General features: G+C 46.1%; 1 protein-coding gene across 3 annotated transcripts in view; it reads left to right on the plus strand.

Moving 5' to 3' along the window:
• Nucleotides 1-20,441, plus strand: part of SHPRH (SNF2 histone linker PHD RING helicase) — a 372,150-nt gene that overhangs the window by 164,394 nt on the left and 187,315 nt on the right. For all 3 annotated transcript variants that reach the window (XM_063917889.1, XM_063917888.1, XM_063917887.1), the window contains 2 exons: nt 5,403-5,654; nt 6,073-6,151. In XM_063917889.1, coding sequence (XP_063773959.1) covers nt 5,403-5,654; nt 6,073-6,151 — 331 coding nt within the window. The remainder of the gene's footprint in view (nt 1-5,402; nt 5,655-6,072; nt 6,152-20,441) is intronic.

Genomic DNA, 20,441 nt, shown 5'->3' on the forward strand with positions numbered 1-20,441 from the left:
AACAAAAAACGGGACAGGTATTGCGCCAGGTTAAGAGACCCTCAGGCAATAGCTGTGGACGTTCTGGTAACACCGTGGGTGTACCAGTCGGTGTATGTGTTCCATCCTCTGCTTTTCATACCTAAGGTACTGAGAATTATAAGACGTAGAGGAGTAAGAACTATACTCATGGCTCCGGATTGGCCAAGAAGGACTTGGTACCCGGAACTTCAAGAGATGCTCACAGAGGACTTATGGCCTCTGCCGCTAAGAAGGGACTTGTTTCAGCAAGTACCATGTCTGTTCCAAGACTTACCGCAGCTGCGTTTGACGGCATGGCGGTGGAACGCCGGATCCTAAGGGAAAAGGCATTCAGGAAGAGGTCATTCCTACCCTGGTCAAAGCCAGAAAGGAGGTGACCGCACAACATTATCACCACATGTGGCGAAAATATGTTGCGTGGTGTGAGGCCAGGAAGGCCCCACGAAGAAATTTCAACTCGGTCGATTCCTGCATTTCTTGCAAACAGGAGTGTCTATGGGCCTCAAATTGGGGTCCATTAAGGTTCAAATTTCGGCCCTGTCGATTTTTCTTCCAGAAAGAATTGGCTTCAGTTCCTGAAGTCCAGAAGTTTGTCAAGGGAGTATTGCATATACAACCCCCTTTTGTGCCTCCAGTGGCACTGTGGGATCTCAACGTAGTTCTGGGATTCCTCAAAACACATTGGTTTAAAACCAGTCAAATCTGTGGATTTGAAGCATCTCACATGAAAAGTGAACATGCTCTTGGACCTGGCCTGGACCAGGCGAGTGTCAAATTGGTGGTTTTTTTCTCAAAAAAGCCCATATCTGTTTGTCCATTCGGACAGGGCAGAGCTGCGGACTCGTCCCCAGTTCTCTCCCTAAGGTGGTGTCAGTGTTTCACCTGAACCAGCTTATTGTGGTGTCTTGCGCCTACTAGGGACTTGGAGGACTCCAAGTTGCTAGATGTGGTCAGGGCCCTGAAAATATAGGTTCCAGGACGGCTGGAGTCAGGAAAACTGACTTGCTGTTATCCTGTATGCACCCAACAAACTGGGTGCTCTTGCTTTTAAGCAGACTTTTGCTAGTTGGATGTGTAATACAATTCAGCTTGCACATTCTGTGGCAGGCCTGCCACAGCCAAAATATGTAAATGCCCATTCCACAAGGAAGGTGGGCTCATCTTGGGCGGCTGCCCGAGGGGTCTCGGCTTTACAACTTTGCCGAGCGGCTATTTAGTCAGGGGCAAACACGTTTGTAAAATCCTACAAATTTGATACCCTGGCTAAGGAGGACCTGGAGTTCTCTCATTCGGTGCTGCAGAGTCATCCGCACTCTCCCGCCCGTTTGGGAGCTTTGGTATAATCCCCATGGTCCTTTCAGGAACCCCAGCATCCACTAGGACGATAGAGAAAATAAGAATTTACTTACCGATAATTCTATTTCTCGGAGTCCGTAGTGGATGCTGGGCGCCCATCCCAAGTGCGGATTATCTGCATTACTTGTACATAGTTACAAAAATCGGGTTATTATTGTTGTGAGCCATCTTTTCAGAGGCTCCGCTGTTATCATGCTGTTAACTGGGTTCAGATCACAGGTTGTACAGTGTGATTGGTGTGGCTGGTATGAGTCTTACCCGGGATTCATAAATCCTTCCTTATTGTGTACGCTCGTCCGGGCACAGTACCTAACTGAGGCTTGGAGGAGGGTCATAGGGGGAGGAGCCAGTGCACACCACCTGATCCTAAAGCTTTACTTTTTGTGCCCTGTCTCCTGCGGAGCCGCTATTCCCCATGGTCCTTTCAGGAACCCCAGCATCCACTACGGACTCCGAGAAATAGAATTATCGGTAAGTAAATTCTTATTTTCTCATACGTCCTAGAGGATGCTGGGAACTCCAAAAGCACCATGGGTTATAGACGGGATCCGCAGGAGACATGGGCACACTATAAGACTTTGAATGGGTGTGAACTGGCTCCTCCCTCTATGCCCCTCCTCCAGACTCCAGTTAGACTTTGTGCCCAAAGAGACTGGACACACACTAGGGGAGCTCTCCTGAGTTTCTCTGAAAAGACTTTGTTAGGTTTTTTATTTTCAGGGAGACCTGCTGGCTACAGGCTCCCTGCTTCGTGGGAGTGAGGGGAGAGAAGTCAGACCTACTTCTTCTGAGTTCAAGGGCTCTGCTTCTTAGGCTACTGGACACCATTAGCTCCAGAGGGTCTGATCACTTGGTTCGCCTAGCTGATCGTTCCCGTAGCCGCGCCGTCAACCCCCTCGCAGAGCCAGAAGAAATAAGCCGGGTGAGTATTAGAAGAACAGAAGACTTCAGTGACGGCAGAAGACTTAGAAGTCTCTGAGGTACCGCGCAGTGGTCGCACTGCGCGCCATTGCTCCCACACACAAGCGGCACTACACGGGTGCAGGGCGCAGGGGGGGCGCCCTGGGCAGCAATTATCCCTCATATAATATCCTGGCAAAGAAGTATACAGTGCATAGGCACTGTATACAGACCCCCGCCTGTAAAAAACTGTGAAAAATTAGCGGGGCTGAGGCTCACCGAGTAGGGGGCATGGCTTAGCCCTCACAACTCTATACAGCGCCATTTTCTCCTCACAGAGACGCTGGCCCGCCAAAACACTGTGAAAACTAACAGTGTAAAACGGAAAGGGGTACAGTTGCTTAGTGCACTATGGGCTCATGTAAGATGCACTATATATGTATTAATGAGCGTGTGGTTAATGAGTTGTAAAAAAGTTTCTGTGTTTTCCCTGTCAGGATTCTACACATTATAGCGAAGTAGTACACGTGTGTCGACATGTGTGTGGGCTCTGCCACAAACAGCTATGGGATCCCTATGTCGGCGTTGCCGACTCCTGCTGGTACTTGATTCAGTAGATGAAGTGTCAGCATGTCGGTATTTGTAAGCTTTCCAAAGTAAACACTGTATGGGACGACACAGTCGTATGTGGGTGACCCTGTCGGCACCAACTCTATTGCTGGGTGTAAATTAACAAAAACCTATACCTGTATGTGTGTATGTATGTGTGTATATATATATATATATATATATATATATATATATATATAGATATATAGTACGGATACATTGAGCTGTAGCTTTAGCACAGACGTGGTAGTATTTGTGGGGGAGTGATATTAACATTATGTATATATATATTTCCCTCAGACCCCTCGGGGTCGCAAGAATGTTATTTTGCCCGGTTACTACTCCCTGTTGTCGATGAATACTATGTTTTATGTCGACCATAATGTTTCCTGGTTAGAGCCACAATAATGGCATTCAGTACATGTTCATACACATTTAGAACACATTAATATCACTAGGGACCCTGCTGTTCCTGACAAAATACATATACGTATGATGTATATATAGAATATGTGTGTATTTAAATATGTATATTCATATTACGATTTCTATTGAATGCTGAAGTAAAGTTATTCCTTTTCATGTGCTGATCATTCTGTTGATAAAGCTCTAGGTCAGCCGTGACGAGATGGTCTTAAATCTTCTCGAGTAGTACGAGTGTTTATTCTTTTCCCGCCGTGGATAGAATAAAGTGGAAGTCAACCCCTGGTCTGCACGGGGCGCTGTCACAAAGGATCGTATACAGGAAGCTAAGTGATATTTTAATTATGTGTTTTGATGATAATTGTATTACATACGCATGGGGGAGTGCTTGTATTCACAAATGGTCGGTTACCTTGTTATCCGATATAATTACCCCGGGGAGAGATGGAATATTCCTTAAGTTGGATCTTGTCTAGAACATTGCAGCATGCTGCCGTGAGACTACAAGAGGTATGCACTGACTCCGAGAAATACTCGAGTATCTTCCCTATTAAGGTGTAACCTGATTTGGGAATGGCTTTGTTAAGTTGATCTCAGCAGATACCACTGGTAAGTCTCCCGTCTTGAGCTATGTTCCCTCACACCCTTCAAGAATTTCAGACTTTCGTGAAAGGAGTGCTGCACATCCAACCTCCATTTGTGCTTCCAGTGGCACCATGGGTTCTTAACGTGGTGTTGCAGTTTCTTATGTCACACTGGTTGGAACCTTTACGAAAGGTTGAGTTAAAATTTCTCACTTGGAAAGTGATCATGCTATTGGCCCTGGCGTCCGCAAGGCGGGGGTCGTAATTAGCGGCTTTGTCTCACAAGAGCCCCTATTTAATCTTCCAGGTGGATAGAGCGGAATTGAGAATTCGGCAACAATTTCTGCCAAAAGTGGTTTCTGCGTTTCACAGGAACCAGCCTATTGTGGTACCTGTGCCTACTGAAGCCTTGGCTGATTCGAAGTCTCTCGATGTAGTCAGAATTTTGAATATTTATGTCGCCAGAACGGCTCAGATTGGGAAAACAGAGGCTCTGTTTGTCCTGTATGCTCCCAACTAAATTGTGGCTCCTGCTTCTAAGCAGACGGCTGCACCCTGGTTCTGGGATACGATTCGGCATGCTCATTCTACGGCTGGATTGCCGTTACCGAAGTTGGTGAAGGCCCATTCTACCAGGAAGGTGGGCTCTTCTTGGGCGGAGACCCGAGGAGTCTCGGCGGTTCAACTTTGCCAAGCTGCTACTTGGTCGGGGTCGAACACGTTTGCTAAGTTCTACAGGTTTAATACCCTGGCTGATGAGGACCTCATTGTTTGCTCAATCGGTGCTGCAGAGTCGTCCGCACTCTCCCGCCCGGTCTGGAGCTTTGGTATAGACCCCATGGTCCTTTTGGAGTTCCCAGCATCCACTAGGACGTATGAGAAAATAGGATTTTAATACCTACCGGTAAATCCTTTTCTCTTAGTCCGTAGAGGATGCTGGGCGCCCGTCCCAGTGCGTACTGGATCTGCAGCTATTGGTTGTGGTTAAACTCATGTGGTGTTTCTTTTCAATCAAGTCTGTTGCTGATGTTATTCATGCCATGGCATGCGGTATGTTTTTATTTGCCGTGTTTACACACAGGTTGTGTTACATTTTCGGTCCGCATATTGCTGTATATTTTTCATGCCGTTGGCTGGTGTTCTCTTGAATGCCACGTTCTGCGGCATGTTCGAGGTGTGAGCTGGTATGACACTCACCGCGTTTAAACAATAAATTCTTTCCTCGAAATGTCCGTCTCCCTGGGCACAGTTCTCTAACTGGAGTCTGGAGGAGGGGCATAGAGGGAGGAGCCAGTTCACACCCATTCAAAGTCTTATAGTGTGCCCATGTCTCCTGCGGATCCCGTCTATACCCCATGGTCCTTTTGGAGTTCCCAGCATCCTCTACGGACTAAGAGAAAAGGATTTACCGGTAGGTATTAAAATCCTATTTTAATTACTTAATTGAGGGATGTTCTGCGTGTGTGTAAATATATTAATCATTACTACATGTGTGGACCTTACATTAAGGTATATCAAGGTGTGAAGAAACACGGCTTCCTACAACCACAGATGTTGGCAGAGCAGGATGTGGTCATTACCACCTATGATGTTCTGCGAACTGAGCTGAATTATGTGGACATCCCCCATAGTAATAGCAAAGATGGACGGAGATTTCGGAACCAAAAACGATACATGGCAATACCAAGCCCACTTGTTGCTGTTGAATGGTGGAGGATTTGCTTAGATGAAGCACAAATGGTGGAATGCACAACAGCAAAGGTGAGTTCTCAAGAAAATAGATTTTTTTTTCTTTCCCCTCTTTCATCTTATTGGGGACATTGGACTCTGAAAAACAAGGGGCTACAGTAGAAATCTCGCACTTCAACATATCTTTGATCTTCTCTGATACATAGTAACCATCCTGCAGGGAACGCTGTGCTGTTTTTGTTTGGCAGACTGTATATTCATATTTTTCTCATTAAACTGAGTCACTAAAAAGCATCATACCTTGTGCCTCTTTCGGCTGCATCCTGCTCCAAACATAGAACAGTTTTTTTGTTCCCTTTTTTAGCAGCAAAGTAAGCCTAAGTAAGTCTTTTAATGAATACTACTAGTTATAGGTGTTGAAGGGGTACAACAGTAAATTTAGCTTGTTTTACAACAGAAATGTAATGGTCTATTCATGTTATTTTGATAGGCTGCTGAAATGGCCCTGCGCCTACCTGGGGTGAATAGATGGTGTGTGAGTGGTACACCAGTGCAGAGGGGCTTAGAAGGTAATGTCTGTTTTTTTTTTTTTTTTTACTTTTAATGCAATTTTTTTTTTGTGTCAGCTACAGATTTGTACTCCTACACTTATCCTATTTGTAGCATGTGGGCAATGGTTCCTGTGCCTGCGTACTTTTACCCTTTTCACAAATTTTGTATCCTAATTCACCAGTAGTGTACTAAGTAGCTAATAGTGTAGCATGTACTGTACTCATGATTAGTATATCTTGTCGTAAAGTAATTTGTTTAACATAGCAGGTAAACACTGCGTGGTGCAAGTTGTTCCTATAGTACCTGTGTCTCTTGCCTGTTTACCCAGATTTTTCTGGCTTAGCGGCTGAGTTGGACACAGTTGCGTCTTATTTCTATAACGTCCTAGAGGATGCTGGGGACTCCGTAAGGACCATGGGGATAGACGGGCTCCGCAGGAGACATGAGCACTTTAAGAAAGACTTTAGGTCTGGGTGTGCACTGGCTCCTCCCTCTATGCCCCTCCTCTAGACCTCAGTTTGATACTGTGCCCAGAAGAGATGGGTGCACTTCAGGGAGCTCTCCTGAGCTTCCTGACAGAAAGTATATTTGTTAGGTTTTTTATTTTCAGGGAGCCTGCTGGCAACAGACTCCCTGCATCGAGGGACTGAGGGGAGAGAAGCGGACCTACTTCTGTGAGTTTCAAGGCTCTGCTTTGAAGCTCCAGAGGGATTGGTACGCAGGTCTCACCCTCGTCGTCCGTCCCGGAGCTGCGCCGCCGTCCCCCTCGCAGAGCCGGAAGATAGAAGCCGGGTGAGTATGAGAAGAAAAGAAGACTTCAGAGGCGGCAGAAGACTTCATGATCTTCACTGAGGTAACGCACTGCAGCTGTTCGCCATTGCTCCCATACACCTCATACACGGCAGTCACTGTAAGGGTGCAGGGCGCAGGGGGGGCGCCCTGGGCAGCATATAGACCTCTTTTGGCAAAAATAAGTATATGTACAGCTGGGCACTGTACATATATAAGAGCCCCCGCCAAATTTTGAGATTTTCAGCGGGACAGAAGCCCGCCGCCGAGGGAGCGGGGCTTCTCCCTCAGCACTCACAGCGCCATTTTTTCTCCACAGCACCGCTGAGAGGAACCTCCCCGGACTCTCCCCTGCTTATACCACGGTAGACATAGGGTTTTACAGAGGAGGGGGGGCACAAAATTGGCGCATATTGTATATGTAAACAGCGCTATCTGGGTAAACATAATATTATTGTGTTTTTGTCCTGGGTCATACAGCGCTGGGGTGTGTGCTGGCATACACTCTCTCTGTCTCTCCAAAGGGCCTGGTGGGGAAACTGTCTTCAGATAAGAGGTTCCCTGTGTGTGTGGTGTGTCGGTACGCGTGTGTCGACATGTCTGAGGTAGAAGGCTCACCTAGAGAGGAGGGGGAGCGTATGAATGTGAGGTCTCCGTCGGCGGTGCCGACACCTGACTGGGTGGATATGTGGAATGTTTTAAGTGCTAGTGTGAACTTATTGCACAAGAGATTAGACAAAGCTGAGGCTAAGGAACAGTCAGGGAGTGAACCCGTGTCTGTCCCTATGTCGCCGGGACCTTCAGGGTCTCAGAAGCGTCCACTATCCCAAATAGCAGACACTAATACCGACACGGATTCGGACTACGATGATGTAAAGTTACAGCCGAAAGTGGCTAAATGTATTCGATATATGATTATTGCAATAAAAGAAGTGTTGCATATCACAGAGGAACCCCCTGTCCCTGACACGAGGGTACACATGTATAAGGGAAAAAAGCCTGAGGTAACTTTTCCCTCCTCACATAAGTTGAACGAATTATGTGAAAAAGCTTGGGAATCTCCAGACAAAAAACTGCAGATTCCCAAAAGGATTCTTATGGCGTATCCTTTCCCGCCAACGGACAGGGTACGGTGGGAATCATCCCCTAAGGTGGACAAAGCGTTGACACGCTTGTCAAAAAAGATAGCGCTGCCATCAAAAGATACGGCTACCCTCAAGGATCCTGCAGACTGCAAGCAGGAGATTACCCTGAAATCCATTTACACACATTCTGGTACATTACTCAGACCGGCAATTGCGTCGGCCTTGGTTTGTAGCGCGGTTGCAGCATGGACAGATTCCTTATCGGCGGAGATTGAAACCCTAGATAAGGATACCATTTTATTGACCCTAGGCCATATAAAGGATGCTGTCATATATGAGGGATGCTCAAAGAGACATTAGTTTACTGGGTTCCAGAATAAACGCTATGTCAATCTCTGCTAGACGAGTCCTCTGGACCCGGCAGTGGACAGGTGATGCCGACTCAAAAAGACATATGGAGGGTTTTACCTTACAAGGGGGAGGAATTGTTTGGGGAAGGTCTCTCGGACCTGGTCTCCACAGCTACGGCAGGTAAATCGAATTTTTTGCCTTATGTTCCCTCACAACCTAAGAAAGCGCCACATTATCAAATGCAGTCCTTTCGTTCAAATAAAAGCAAAAGAGTGCGTGGATCGTCCTTTCTTGCCAGAGGTAAGGGCAGAGGTAAAAATCTGCACAGCACAGCTAGTTCCCAGGAACAGAAATCCTCCCCGGCCTCTGCAAAATCCACCGCATGACGCTGGGGCTCTGCTGGGGGAGTCCACCCCAGTGGGGGCACGTCTTCGACTTTTCAGCCACATCTGGGTTCACTCACAGGTGGATCCCTGGGCAATAGAAATTGTTTCTCAGTGATACAAGCTGGAATTCGAAGAGGTGCCTCCTCGCCGGTTTTTCAAATCGGCTCTACCGACTTCTCCCCTGGAAAGGGAGATAGTGTTAAATGCTATTCACAAATTGTGTCTTCAACAAGTGGTGGTCGAAGTTCCCCTACTTCAGAGAGGGAAGGGATACTACTCCACCCTGTTTGTAGTTCCGAAACCGGACGGTTCGGTCAGACCCATATTGAATTTAAAATCCCTGAACCAATACTTAAAACGGTTCAAGTTCAAAATGGAATCGCTCAGAGCGGTCATCACCAGCCTGGAAGGGGGGGATTTTATGGTATCCCAGGACATAAAGGATGCAAACCTTCATGTTCCCATATATCCACCTAATCAGGCCTTCCTGAGATTTGCGGTACATGATTGTCATTCCCAATTTCAGACGTTGCCGTTTGGGCTTTCCACGGCCCCGAGGATTTTCACAAAGGTAATGGCGGATATGATGGTGCTCCTGCGCAAGCAGAGTGTCACAATTATCCCGTACTTGGACGATCTCCTCATAAAAGCGAGATCACGAGAGAAGTTACTGAACAGTGTGTCACTTTCAGTGAAGGTGTTACAGCAACACGGCTGGATTCTCAATATCCCGAAGTCGCAGCTGGTTCCTACGACTCGTCTGAGCTTCTTGGGCATGGTTCTGGACACAGACCAGAAAAAGGTTTTTCTCCCGATAGAAAAGGCTCAGGAACTCATGATTCTAGTCAAGAACCTATTGAAGCCAAACCAAGTGTCTGTGCATCATTGCACTCAAGTCCTGGGAAAAATGGTGGCAACATACGAGGCCAATCCCTTCGGCAGGTTCCATGCAAGGACTTTCCAATGGGACCTATTGGACAAGTGGTCCGGATCACATCTACAAATTCATCAGTGGATCACCCTGTCCCCCGGGGCCAGGGTATCTCTCCTGTGGTGGCTGCAGAGTGCTCACCTTTTGGAAGGACGCAGGTTCGGCATTCAGGATTGGATCCTGGTGACCACGGACGCGAGCCTCAGAGGGTGGGGAGCAGTCACAAGGGGAAGAAACTTCCAAGGACTCTGGACAAGTCAAGAGACTTGTCTTCACATCAACATCCTGGAACTGAGGGCCATATACAACGCCCTACGTCAGGCGGAGAACTTACTTTGCGACCAACCACTTCTGATCCAGTCAGACAACATCACCGCAGTGACTCATGTAAACCGCCAAGGCGGCACAAGGAGCAGGGTGGCAATGGCGGAAGTCACCAAGATTCTTCGCTGGGCGGAAAATCATGTAAGCGCACTGTCAGCTGTGTTCATTCCAGGAGTGGACAACTGGGAAGCAGACTTCCTCAGCAGACACGACCTGCATCCAGGGGAGTGGGGACTTCATTGGGAAGTCTTCGCACAGATTGCAAGTCAGTGGGGACTGCACCAGATAGACATGATGGCATCCCGTCTCAACAAAAAGCTACAGAGGTATTGCGCCAGATCAAAAGATCCTCAGGCGGTAGCAGTAGACGCCCTGGTGACACCGTGGGTGTTCCAGTCGGTTTCTGTGTTTCCTCCTCTTCCTCTCATACCCAAGGTATTGAGAATAATAAGAAAAAGAGGAGTGAGAACAATTCTCATTGTTCCAGATTGGCCAAGAAGGACCTGGTATCTGGATCTGCTGGAAATGCTCACAGAAGATCCGTGGCCTCTTCCTCTACGACAGTACCTGTTACAACAGGGGCCATGTCTGTTCCAAGACTTACCGCGGCTGCGTTTGATGGCATGGCGGTTGAACGCCGGATCCTAGCGGAAAAAGGAATTCCGGATGAGGTCATTCCTACGCTGATAAAGGCTAGGAAGGACGTGACATTTAAACATTATCACCGAATATGGCGTAAATATGTTTCTTGGTGTGAGGCCAGGAATGCTCCTACGGAGGAATTCCATCTAGGACGTTTTCTTCACTTCCTACAAACTGGAGTGAATTTGGGCCTAAAATTAGGCTCCATTAAAGCTCAGATTTCGGCCTTCTCCATTTTCTTTCAAAAGGAATTGTCCTCTTTACCTGAAGTACAGACGTTTTTGAAGGGAGTACTGCATATTCAGCCTCCTTTTGTACCTCCGGTGGCGCCTTGGGACCTTAACGTGGTGTTAAGTTTCCTTAAGTCACATTGGTTTGAACCACTTAAAACAGTGGAGTTGAAATATCTCACTTGGAAGGTGGTCATGTTGTTAGCCTTGGCTTCGGCTAGGCAAGTTTCGGAATTGGTGGCTTTATCACATAAAAGCCCCTATCTGGTTTTCCATATGGATAGAGCGGAATTGCGGACCCGTCCTCAATTCCTACCTAAGGTGGTCTCATCCTTTCATATGAACCAACCTATTGTCGTGCCTGTGGCTACACGTGACTTGGAGGATTCCGAGTCCCTGGATGTGGTCAGGGCTTTGAAAATTTACGTAGCCAGAACGGCTAGGATCAGAAAAACAGAAGCACTGTTTGTCCTGTATGCAGCCAACAAGGTTGGCGGCCCTGCTTCAAAGCAGACTATTGCTCGCTGGATCTGTAACACGATTCAGCAGGCGCATTCTACGGCAGGATTGCCGTTACCGAAATCGGTTAAAGCCCATTCCACTAGGAAGGTGGGCTCGTCTTGGGCGGCTGCCCGAGGGGTCTCGGCACTACAGCTGTGCCGAGCTGCTACTTGGTCGGGGTCAAACACCTTTGCAAAGTTCTATAAGTTTGATACCCTGGCTGAGGAGGACCTCCTGTTTGCTCAGTTGGTGCTGCAGAGTCATCCGCACTCTCCCGCCCGTTTGGGAGCTTTGGTATAATCCCCATGGTCCTTACGGAGTCCCCAGCATCCTCTAGGACGTTAGAGAAAATAAGATTTTAAACCTACCAGTAAATCTTTTTCTCGTAGTCCGTAGAGGATGCTGGGCGCCCGACCCAAGTGCGGACTACTTCTTGTATATAGTTTTGCTCACATAAGGGTTATGTTATAGTTCCATCAGGTTGGACTGATGCTACGTTATTTTTTCATACTGTTAACTGTTTACTTGATACACAAGTTATACGGTGTGATTGGTGTGGCTGGTATGAATCTTGCCCATGGATTAACAAAAATCCTTTCCTCGTACTGTCCATCTCCTCTGGGCACAGTTTCTCTAACTGAGGTCTAGAGGAGGGGCATAGAGGGAGGAGCCAGTGCACACCCAGACCTAAAGTCTTTCTTAAAGTGCCCATGTCTCCTGCGGAGCCCGTTTATCCCCATGGTCCTTACCGAGTCCCCAGCATCCTCTACGGAGTACGAGAAAAAGATTTACCGGTAGGTTTAAAATCTTATTTTTTCTCTTACGTCCTAGAGGATGCTGGGGTCCACATTAGTACCATGGGGTATAGACACGTCCACAAGGAGCCATTGGCAGTTTAAGAGTTTGAGAGTGTGGGCTGGCTCCTCCCTCTATGCCCCTCCTACCAGACTCAGTTTAGAAAATATGCCCGCAGGAGCCGGTCACAGATGGGGGTGATCTCCTGAGTTTTCCTAGAAAAATTTTGTTTTAGAGTTTTTTGTTTTACAGGGAGGCTGCTGTCAACAGCCTCCCTGCAGCGAGGGACTGAGGGGGGAACAGTGTACGCCCTGCGGGGTCTGATCCACTGTCTCCGCTGACTGGACACTGAGCTCCAGAGGGGTCTGATCGTTCTCCGCCACAGGGGACCGCTCGCCCCAGCAGCATGCCGCCACCCCCTTGCAGAGCTGAAGAATCGGCGAGTGAGACACCGACCCCCCTAGCAAGCGGGGGGTCGGTGTGAAGATGGCGTCAGCAAGGTAGGAGCGCAGTATTAACTGCACTCCGGGGATGGCTCAGTGGTACATGGTGCGGCGCAGTGAGGTGCGCCCTGAGCCAGCGCTACACCCTACACTGGTCCAGAAGCCTGTGGGGGTCCCAGGATCTCAGCCAGCACTAAATCCTCAGGCCAGTATAAGCAGAAGAAGAGCGGGAAGACAGCACCATTTTGGGGGCGGAGCTTCTCATAGCGGACCCAGCAGCGTTTCAGCGCCATTCTCCTGCCTGCACAGCGCTGACCAGGAAAAGAAGGTCCCTCCACAGCAACTCCAGCTATCTGTAAACGGTACCAGGGGGTTGTAGAAGGGGGGGGGGAGGCTGCAATACGACTGTGTATCCTATTAAAGTGCACAGTTAGCGCTGACAAGGGGTCTCCTTTTGGTAAAAGTGCTATGTGTGGGTTGGCTCCAATCTCTGTCTCTCTCTTGCCATTCTTTGGGGGGGAAACTCTGTCTGCCCTCACCTGTGTGTGTGGATTGCACCTGAATGAGGAGGGGGCAGCGGTGCTGGGGGGAAGGATGGTTAGAAGGTTGGAGGAGATTTTAAACTAGGAGCCTGGTTGGAGGGTTTAGCTAGAAACTACGGGGCGTGCAGTGAGAATAGTGGGGATGGCGGTAGTAAACGAAATGGGGGAGAAGTTGGGGGGAGGGTTAGAGCAGCCGGTAAAGGTATCAACATCGGCACTAAAAGAGGTTTTACCAAAGCACTAACCAATAACGATTACAGGTCATCGTTGTTACATAAGGTGAAAGATGTCCCTAACACAAAGGGAAATACTTATCTTAGTTGTATGTATGTGAACGCTAGAAGCCTTACTGGTAAAAAGGGTGAACTAGAAATACTTGCAGCAAGCAAACAGTATGATGTTATAAGCATTACTGAAACTTGGTGGGACGAATCTCATGACTGGACAGTCAATCTAGAAGGCTATACGCTGTTTAGGAGAGACAGACTAAATAAAAAGGGAGGGGGGGGGTGTCTTTATGTAAAACCTGATATAAGGGAGGATTTGCAGGAGGGAACTGTAGATACGGTCGAGACGCTATGGGTAGAAATTGCATGTGGCGAAAAGGGAATAAAAAAGTTAGTATTGGGGGTATGCTACAGGCCGCCTGGTATTAATGTATCTGACGAGGAATTGTTACTGAGGCAAATTGAAAGAGCAGCAGGAGTAGGTGACATAGTAGTGATGGGAGATTTTAACTATCTAGAGATAAACTGGAAAAACGATTCATGTGATACTGCTAGGGGTAATAAGTTTTTAAACACACTTAATGATAACTACTTAGTTCAACTAATTGAGGAACCCACCAGGTACAATGCAATCTTAGACCTGGTATTAACAAACAATGGGTAATTGGTATCAGATATTGAAGTGGGGAAGCCCATAGGAAACAGCGACCACAATAAGGTCACATTCAATATAAGTTTTCATAAAGAGTCCTATACTGGCTCGACTAGGACTCTAAACTTTAGTAAAGCCAACTTTGAAATGATGAGGGAAACTCTAAGGGATATTGATTGGGAAGGTTTGTTTCTAGGAAAAAATACTACAGAGAAATGGGATGTATTAAAATCACTAATAGCTAAAAATACTATCAAATGTATTCCTACGAACAGCAAAAAAAGGATTCAAAATAATAAACCAATGTGGCTTAATAAAAAAATAAAAGACTTATGGGCAAGAAAAGGCGAGCATTTAAAAAATACAAATCTGATGGGAATACGGAATCATTTCAGCACTATAAGGACTGTAACAAAATATGCAAAAAAGAAATAAGAGCGGCTAAAGTAGAAACAGAAAAACTAGTAGCAAAGGAAAGCAAATCAAATCCCAAAACATTCTTTAAATACATTAATAGCAAGAGATTAAAGGAGGAGGGTATAGGCCCTGTAAAAGACAAGTCGGGAGTCTTAATCAAAAATTATAATGACATAGCGGACATACTTAATGAATTTTTTTCAACAGTATTTACTAGAGAGGACCCAATTATGGGACTAACACACAACCTCAATAATGAGAATATCCCACTGATAGGTACTTATTTAAGTGAGGAGGTAGTCTGTGACCGATTAAAACATTTAAAGATTAATAAGTCACCGTGGCCCGATGGAATTCACCCAAGGGTTCTAATGGAGCTTCACTCTGAACTTGCAAGACCGCTATTTTTGATCTTTAAGGATTCAGTTATATCAGGTATGGTTACCAAAGACTGGCGTATAGCGGAAGTAGTGTCTATATTCAAAAAGGGTAGTAAAGCTGAACCGGGTAACTATAGACCAGTTAGTCTTACATCTATAGTGGGGAAAGTACTGGAAGTTATTCTAAGGCATAGTATTCAGAAGTTCCTTGAAGCCAATAAAATCATTAAAAGGAATCAACATGGATTCGTGAAGGACAGGTCCTGTCAAACCAACTTCCTTGGTTTTTATGAAACAGTAAGTGCAAACCTCGATCAGGGAAAAGAGGTGGATGTAATCTTTTTAGATTTTGCCAAAGCTTTCGACACAGTACCACACATGCGACTTATCTACAAGCTACAAGAAATAGGGCTAGGAAGCTCTATATGCACTTGGGTCAAGAATTGGTTAGTTAATAGAGAGCAGCGCATTGTGGTTAATGGATCTCTTTCAAATTGGACTGAAGTGTTAAGTGGTGTGCCACAAGGCTCGGTATTAGGACCGCTATTGTTCATCATTTTCATTAACGACCTAACACAGTGATGGCTAACCTTGACACTCCAGCTGTTGTTGAACTACACATCCCAGCATGCCCTGCTACAGTTTTGCTATTTGGCCATGCTAAAACTGATGCAGGGCGTGCTGGGATGTGTATTTCAACAACAGCTGGAGTGTCAAGGTTAGCCATCACTGTAACAGAAGGTCTAGAGAGCATGGTGTAAATTTTTGCAGATGATACCAAATTGTGTAAGGCTATAAATACAGAGGAGGATGCTGAGTCTCTTCAGAACGACTTAGTTAAATTAGAAGCATGGGCAGCCAAATGGAGAATGCGCTTCAACACAGACAAGTGTAAGGTAATGCACTGTGGTAGCAAGAACAAAAATAACACCTACATACTGAATGGGGTAAAATTAGGGGATACTGTACTGGAAAAAGACTTAGGTGTTCTCATAGATAACAAACTAAGCAGCAGTTCCCAAAGTAGGATGGCAGCAAAGAAGGCTAATAAGATACTGGCATGCATAAAACGGGGAATTGATGCAAGAGACGAGGGTGTTATACTCCCGTTATATAAATCACTAGTGAGGCCACACCTTGAATACTGTGTACAATTCTGGGCACCGTACTACAAAAAGGATATTCTGGAGCTAGAAAAGGTTCAGAGGAGGGCGACCAAACTAATTAAGGGCATGGAGACGATGGAATACAATGAAAGGCTTGAAAGACTAGGAATGTTTACATTGGAAAAGAGGAGACTAAGAGGGAATATGATCAACATCTACAAATATATAAGGGGACAATACACAGAGCTTGCGCGGGACCTGTTTTTGGCCAGATCCACATATAGGACTCGTGGACACTCGCTCAGGTAAGAAGAGAGGAGATTCCGCACAGTACGTCGTAAAGGCTTTTTCACGGTAAGGACAATACGTGTTTGGAATTCCCTGCCTGAGGGAGTTGTAATGGCGGACTCTGTCAACACCTTTAAGAATGGGCTAGATAAATTCCTCATGGATAAGGATATCCAGGGTTATGGTGCATAGTCACGCACTATAGTTACTATAAAAAGGGATAAAATGCAACTGCTGAAATCGGCATCAGTCATAATTTTAGACAAATCATCGTGCATAGGAGACCACAAATAGGTTGAACTTGATGGACAATTGTCTTTTTTCAACCTCAGATATATTGTTACTATGTGTTACTATGACACGGATACCGATTCTGATACCACAGACTGTAATGGGGATGTGTTGCGGGGTCTGCCTCTCTTGCAAAGGGGGTGCAATTAATGATAGAGGCTATCAGGGATGTGGTAAATATAAATGATACCACACCTGAGCAGGTTGAGGAGGCTTTTTTCACTGAAAAGAAGAAAGCCTCGCTAACCTTCCCTGCGTCAAAGGAATTGAATGCTATATTTGAGAAAGCATGGGAAAACCCGGAGAAAAAAATCCAGATCCCTAAAAGGGTCCAGGTGGCATTTCCTTTCCCTGAGGAGGATAGGAAAAAATGGGAAAACCCGCCTATTGTTGATGCATCTGTTTCCAGACTCTCAAAAAACAGGTGGTTTTACCTGTTCCAGGATCTACCGCCCTAAAGGAGCCGGCTGATAGAAAAATTGATAATACACTTAAATCAATGTACACTGCTTCAGGGGCTATATTACATCCCACTAATGCTAGTGCATGGATTGCAAGGGCTATAGTAAAGTTGCCGGCTACCTTACGAGAGGATTTGGATATGATGGATAGAGGGGATGTTGATTTGTTTTTGCATAACATTCACGATTCAGCAGGTTTTATGGTAGAATCCATGAAAGACCTGGGTTCCATGGCTGCGGGGATCTCTTCCATGTCTGTTTCAGCTATTCGGGGACTGTGTGGAGTCCCTACTATACTACACAGGTCAGGCTCTCTTTGGGGAAGCTTTGGATGCGTGGATATGCACGGTTACAGCGGGTAAGTCTTCTTCCCTCAGCTGCTACCAGTGGCAAACGCAGGATTTGCATGGGGGGGTTTCCAGAACTGGGCGGAGCCAATCACGGGGGTGGGGACTGAGGTGACCCAGTATATGCTGGGTCCGTAAAACTAGTGCGTCTGTGTGTGTGTGTGTGTGTATGTGTATATATATATATATATATATATATACACATGTATCTACACACACACACATATATATATATATATATATATATATATATATGTAGTGAAGAAGTCCGGCACTCTGACACTGTTTACAAGTTTAAATGCTCCGGTGCCCTGCTCTCTGGAAACAGTATACAGCAAGGTAGTGGGCTGGCACTCTAGGAGGCTTTCTTAAGTATGCAAAAGACACAGTTTGATGTCAACGTTTCAGGGTATTAACCCTTTTATCAAGACAACCATGTAATAACAACATACAAGCATTTATACTTTACCAAACACCGCGTGTGCAGTCCGTCCACGGCGCCCGCAGAGACCCGATGACGTCATTGGCGCTGGCCAGCGCCGGCGACCCAGCGTCAGAGGGGGGCGTGGAATGATGTAAGCAGTGACCCATCACCATGGAAACAGTAGCGGCTATAGGAGAATGCAAGAGATGTCTTTTTAGTTACATAATAATGCAGTGCAATAGTCTTACAGTGAAACGGAAGGCAAAAGAACCCGCTAAATATCAGGAACTAAATCTTTATGATTATCCTAGTGTAGCCCTAATGGCATACTTTCATAATGATTAATGGGGACACTTGTAGTACTCAAAAAAGGGCCATAAAACGGAATGAACACAACAAACGCTGTTCAAAGCTGATCCACAAGAGCATATGTATCATAACTGCAGTGAAACAATAGTACTGTGTAATAGGTCATGATGTACAGAAATCTAAGATGACTCCTCTAGGCAATGTTAACACTAAACCGTAAACACATGACCCGACTAGCTCCCCCCCAAAAAATGTAACTGATGGATATATACATTAAGAGGATAACTTCAAATTAAAGAAAGCAAGTGTAAGATAATAATTAAGTCCCAGGGGTTTCACATTCTGTAGAGTATGGATCCACCATGCCTCCTTCTGTAGTAGGGTACGACCCCGGTTGCCGCCTCTTGAAGATTCTGGAACCCCATCTATAATTTTATATCGGATGGAAGATATATTATGGTTAAATTCCTTAAAATGACCAGCCGGTGGCCCGACATTTTAAGGAATTTATGATGGGTCACTGCTTACATCATTCCACGCCCCCCTCTGACGCTGGGTCGCCGGCGCTGGCCAACGCCAATGACGTCATCGGGTCTCTGCGGGTGCCGTGGACGGACTGCACACGCGGTGTTTGGTAAAGTATAAATGTTTGTATGTTGTTATTACATGGTTGTCTTGATAAAAGGGGTAATACCCTGAAACGATGACATCAAACTGTGTCTTTTGCATACGTAAGAAAGCCTCCTAGAGTGCCAGCCCACTACCTTGCTGTATACATATATATATATATATATATATATATATATACATACACACATACATATACACATACACATATACATAGCATATTAAACATGCATACATATATATATATATATATATATATGTACACACACATACAGTACACATATATATACACATGTGTATATATATATCGTGTGTGTGTGTGTGTGTGTGTTTATATGTATGTATATATGTATGCACATGGATATATATGTACTAGAATTAAAATAAAGTAAACTTTTATTGCACTTACAAGTACCACCAGGAAGACAGCAGGCTGCAGAGGACGCTAGACAGCTATTAATAATACTCATGCAGCTAAAAAAAAAAATATATATATATTTTTTTTACTGGAGGGGGGGGGGGTTCTGGGTGCTCGGAAACCCCCCCTGGGTGCGCCACTGGCTACTGCTCCAAAGAAATACTTCTTCTCTTCATCAGCATCTCAGTCCTTTCGGCCTAACAAGCCTAGAAAGGCCAAACCGTCCAATACCTTCTTTAGGGGAGGTCAAGTTGAATCCAAGAAACCTGCTGCTACAGGTTCCCAGAAACAAAAGCCTGCTTCAGGTACGCCAAAGTCCTCCGCATGACGGTGGACCGTCGGCCTGGAGGTGGGGCCGGTGGGGGCAAGATTCAGATAGTTCAGTCGCGTCTGGGTATCGTCCTGCCTGGATCCCTGGGTGATAGATATTGTGTCCCAGGGATACAGGCTGGAATTTCATAATCTCCCTCCTCACCGATTTTTCAAATGATGCTTGCCAGTTCTACTGGCAGACAGTACTGTACTACAGGAAGCTGTCCAGAAGTTGGTGGAGGCACAGGTCATTGTACCAGTACCTCCTCATTTACTATTCGAACCTTTTTGTGGTACCGAAACCGGATGGTTCGGTCAGGCCCATTCTGAACCTAAAATCACTGAACGCCTTTCTAAAGGAGTTCAAGTTCAAAATGGAGTCTCTCAGGGCGGTGATATCAGATCTGGAAGAGGGGAAATTCCTGGTGTCCCTGGATATCAAGGATGCGTACCTCCACATCCCGATTTGGCTGCCGCTTCAGGCTTATCTCTGTTTCGCATTATTGGACTGTCATTTCCAGTTCCAGGCCCTTCCATTCGGCCTCTCAACAGCACCGAGGGTGTTCACAAAGGTGATGGCAGAGATGATTGTTCTCCTCCGTAAACAAGGGGAGAACATCATTCCATATCTGGACGATCTGCTGATTAAGGCTTTGTCCAAGGAGAAGCTGTTGCAGTCCATTGTTCTCACAACGCACCTGCTCAGAGTCCACGGTTGGATTCTGAATCTCCCAAAGTCACATTTGGAACCGACCCAGAGGTTGTCTTTTCTGGGGATGATCCTCGACACAGAAGTGCAGATGGTGTTTCTTCCGCAGGAAAAGGCGTTGGTGATACAAACAATGGTCCGGGATGTCCTGAAGCCAGCCCGGGTGTCAGTTCATCACTGCATTCGCCTTTTGGGAAAGATGGTGGCCTCTAACGAGGCTCTCCAATACGGGAGGTTTAATGCTCGGGCCTTCCAACTGGATCTCCTGGACAAGTGGTCAGGATCTCATCTCCACATGCACCAGAGGATTTGTCTGTTGC

Source organism: Pseudophryne corroboree, chromosome 4 (assembly GCF_028390025.1).
Source record: "Pseudophryne corroboree isolate aPseCor3 chromosome 4, aPseCor3.hap2, whole genome shotgun sequence".
Lineage (NCBI taxonomy): Eukaryota > Metazoa > Chordata > Amphibia > Anura > Myobatrachidae > Pseudophryne > Pseudophryne corroboree.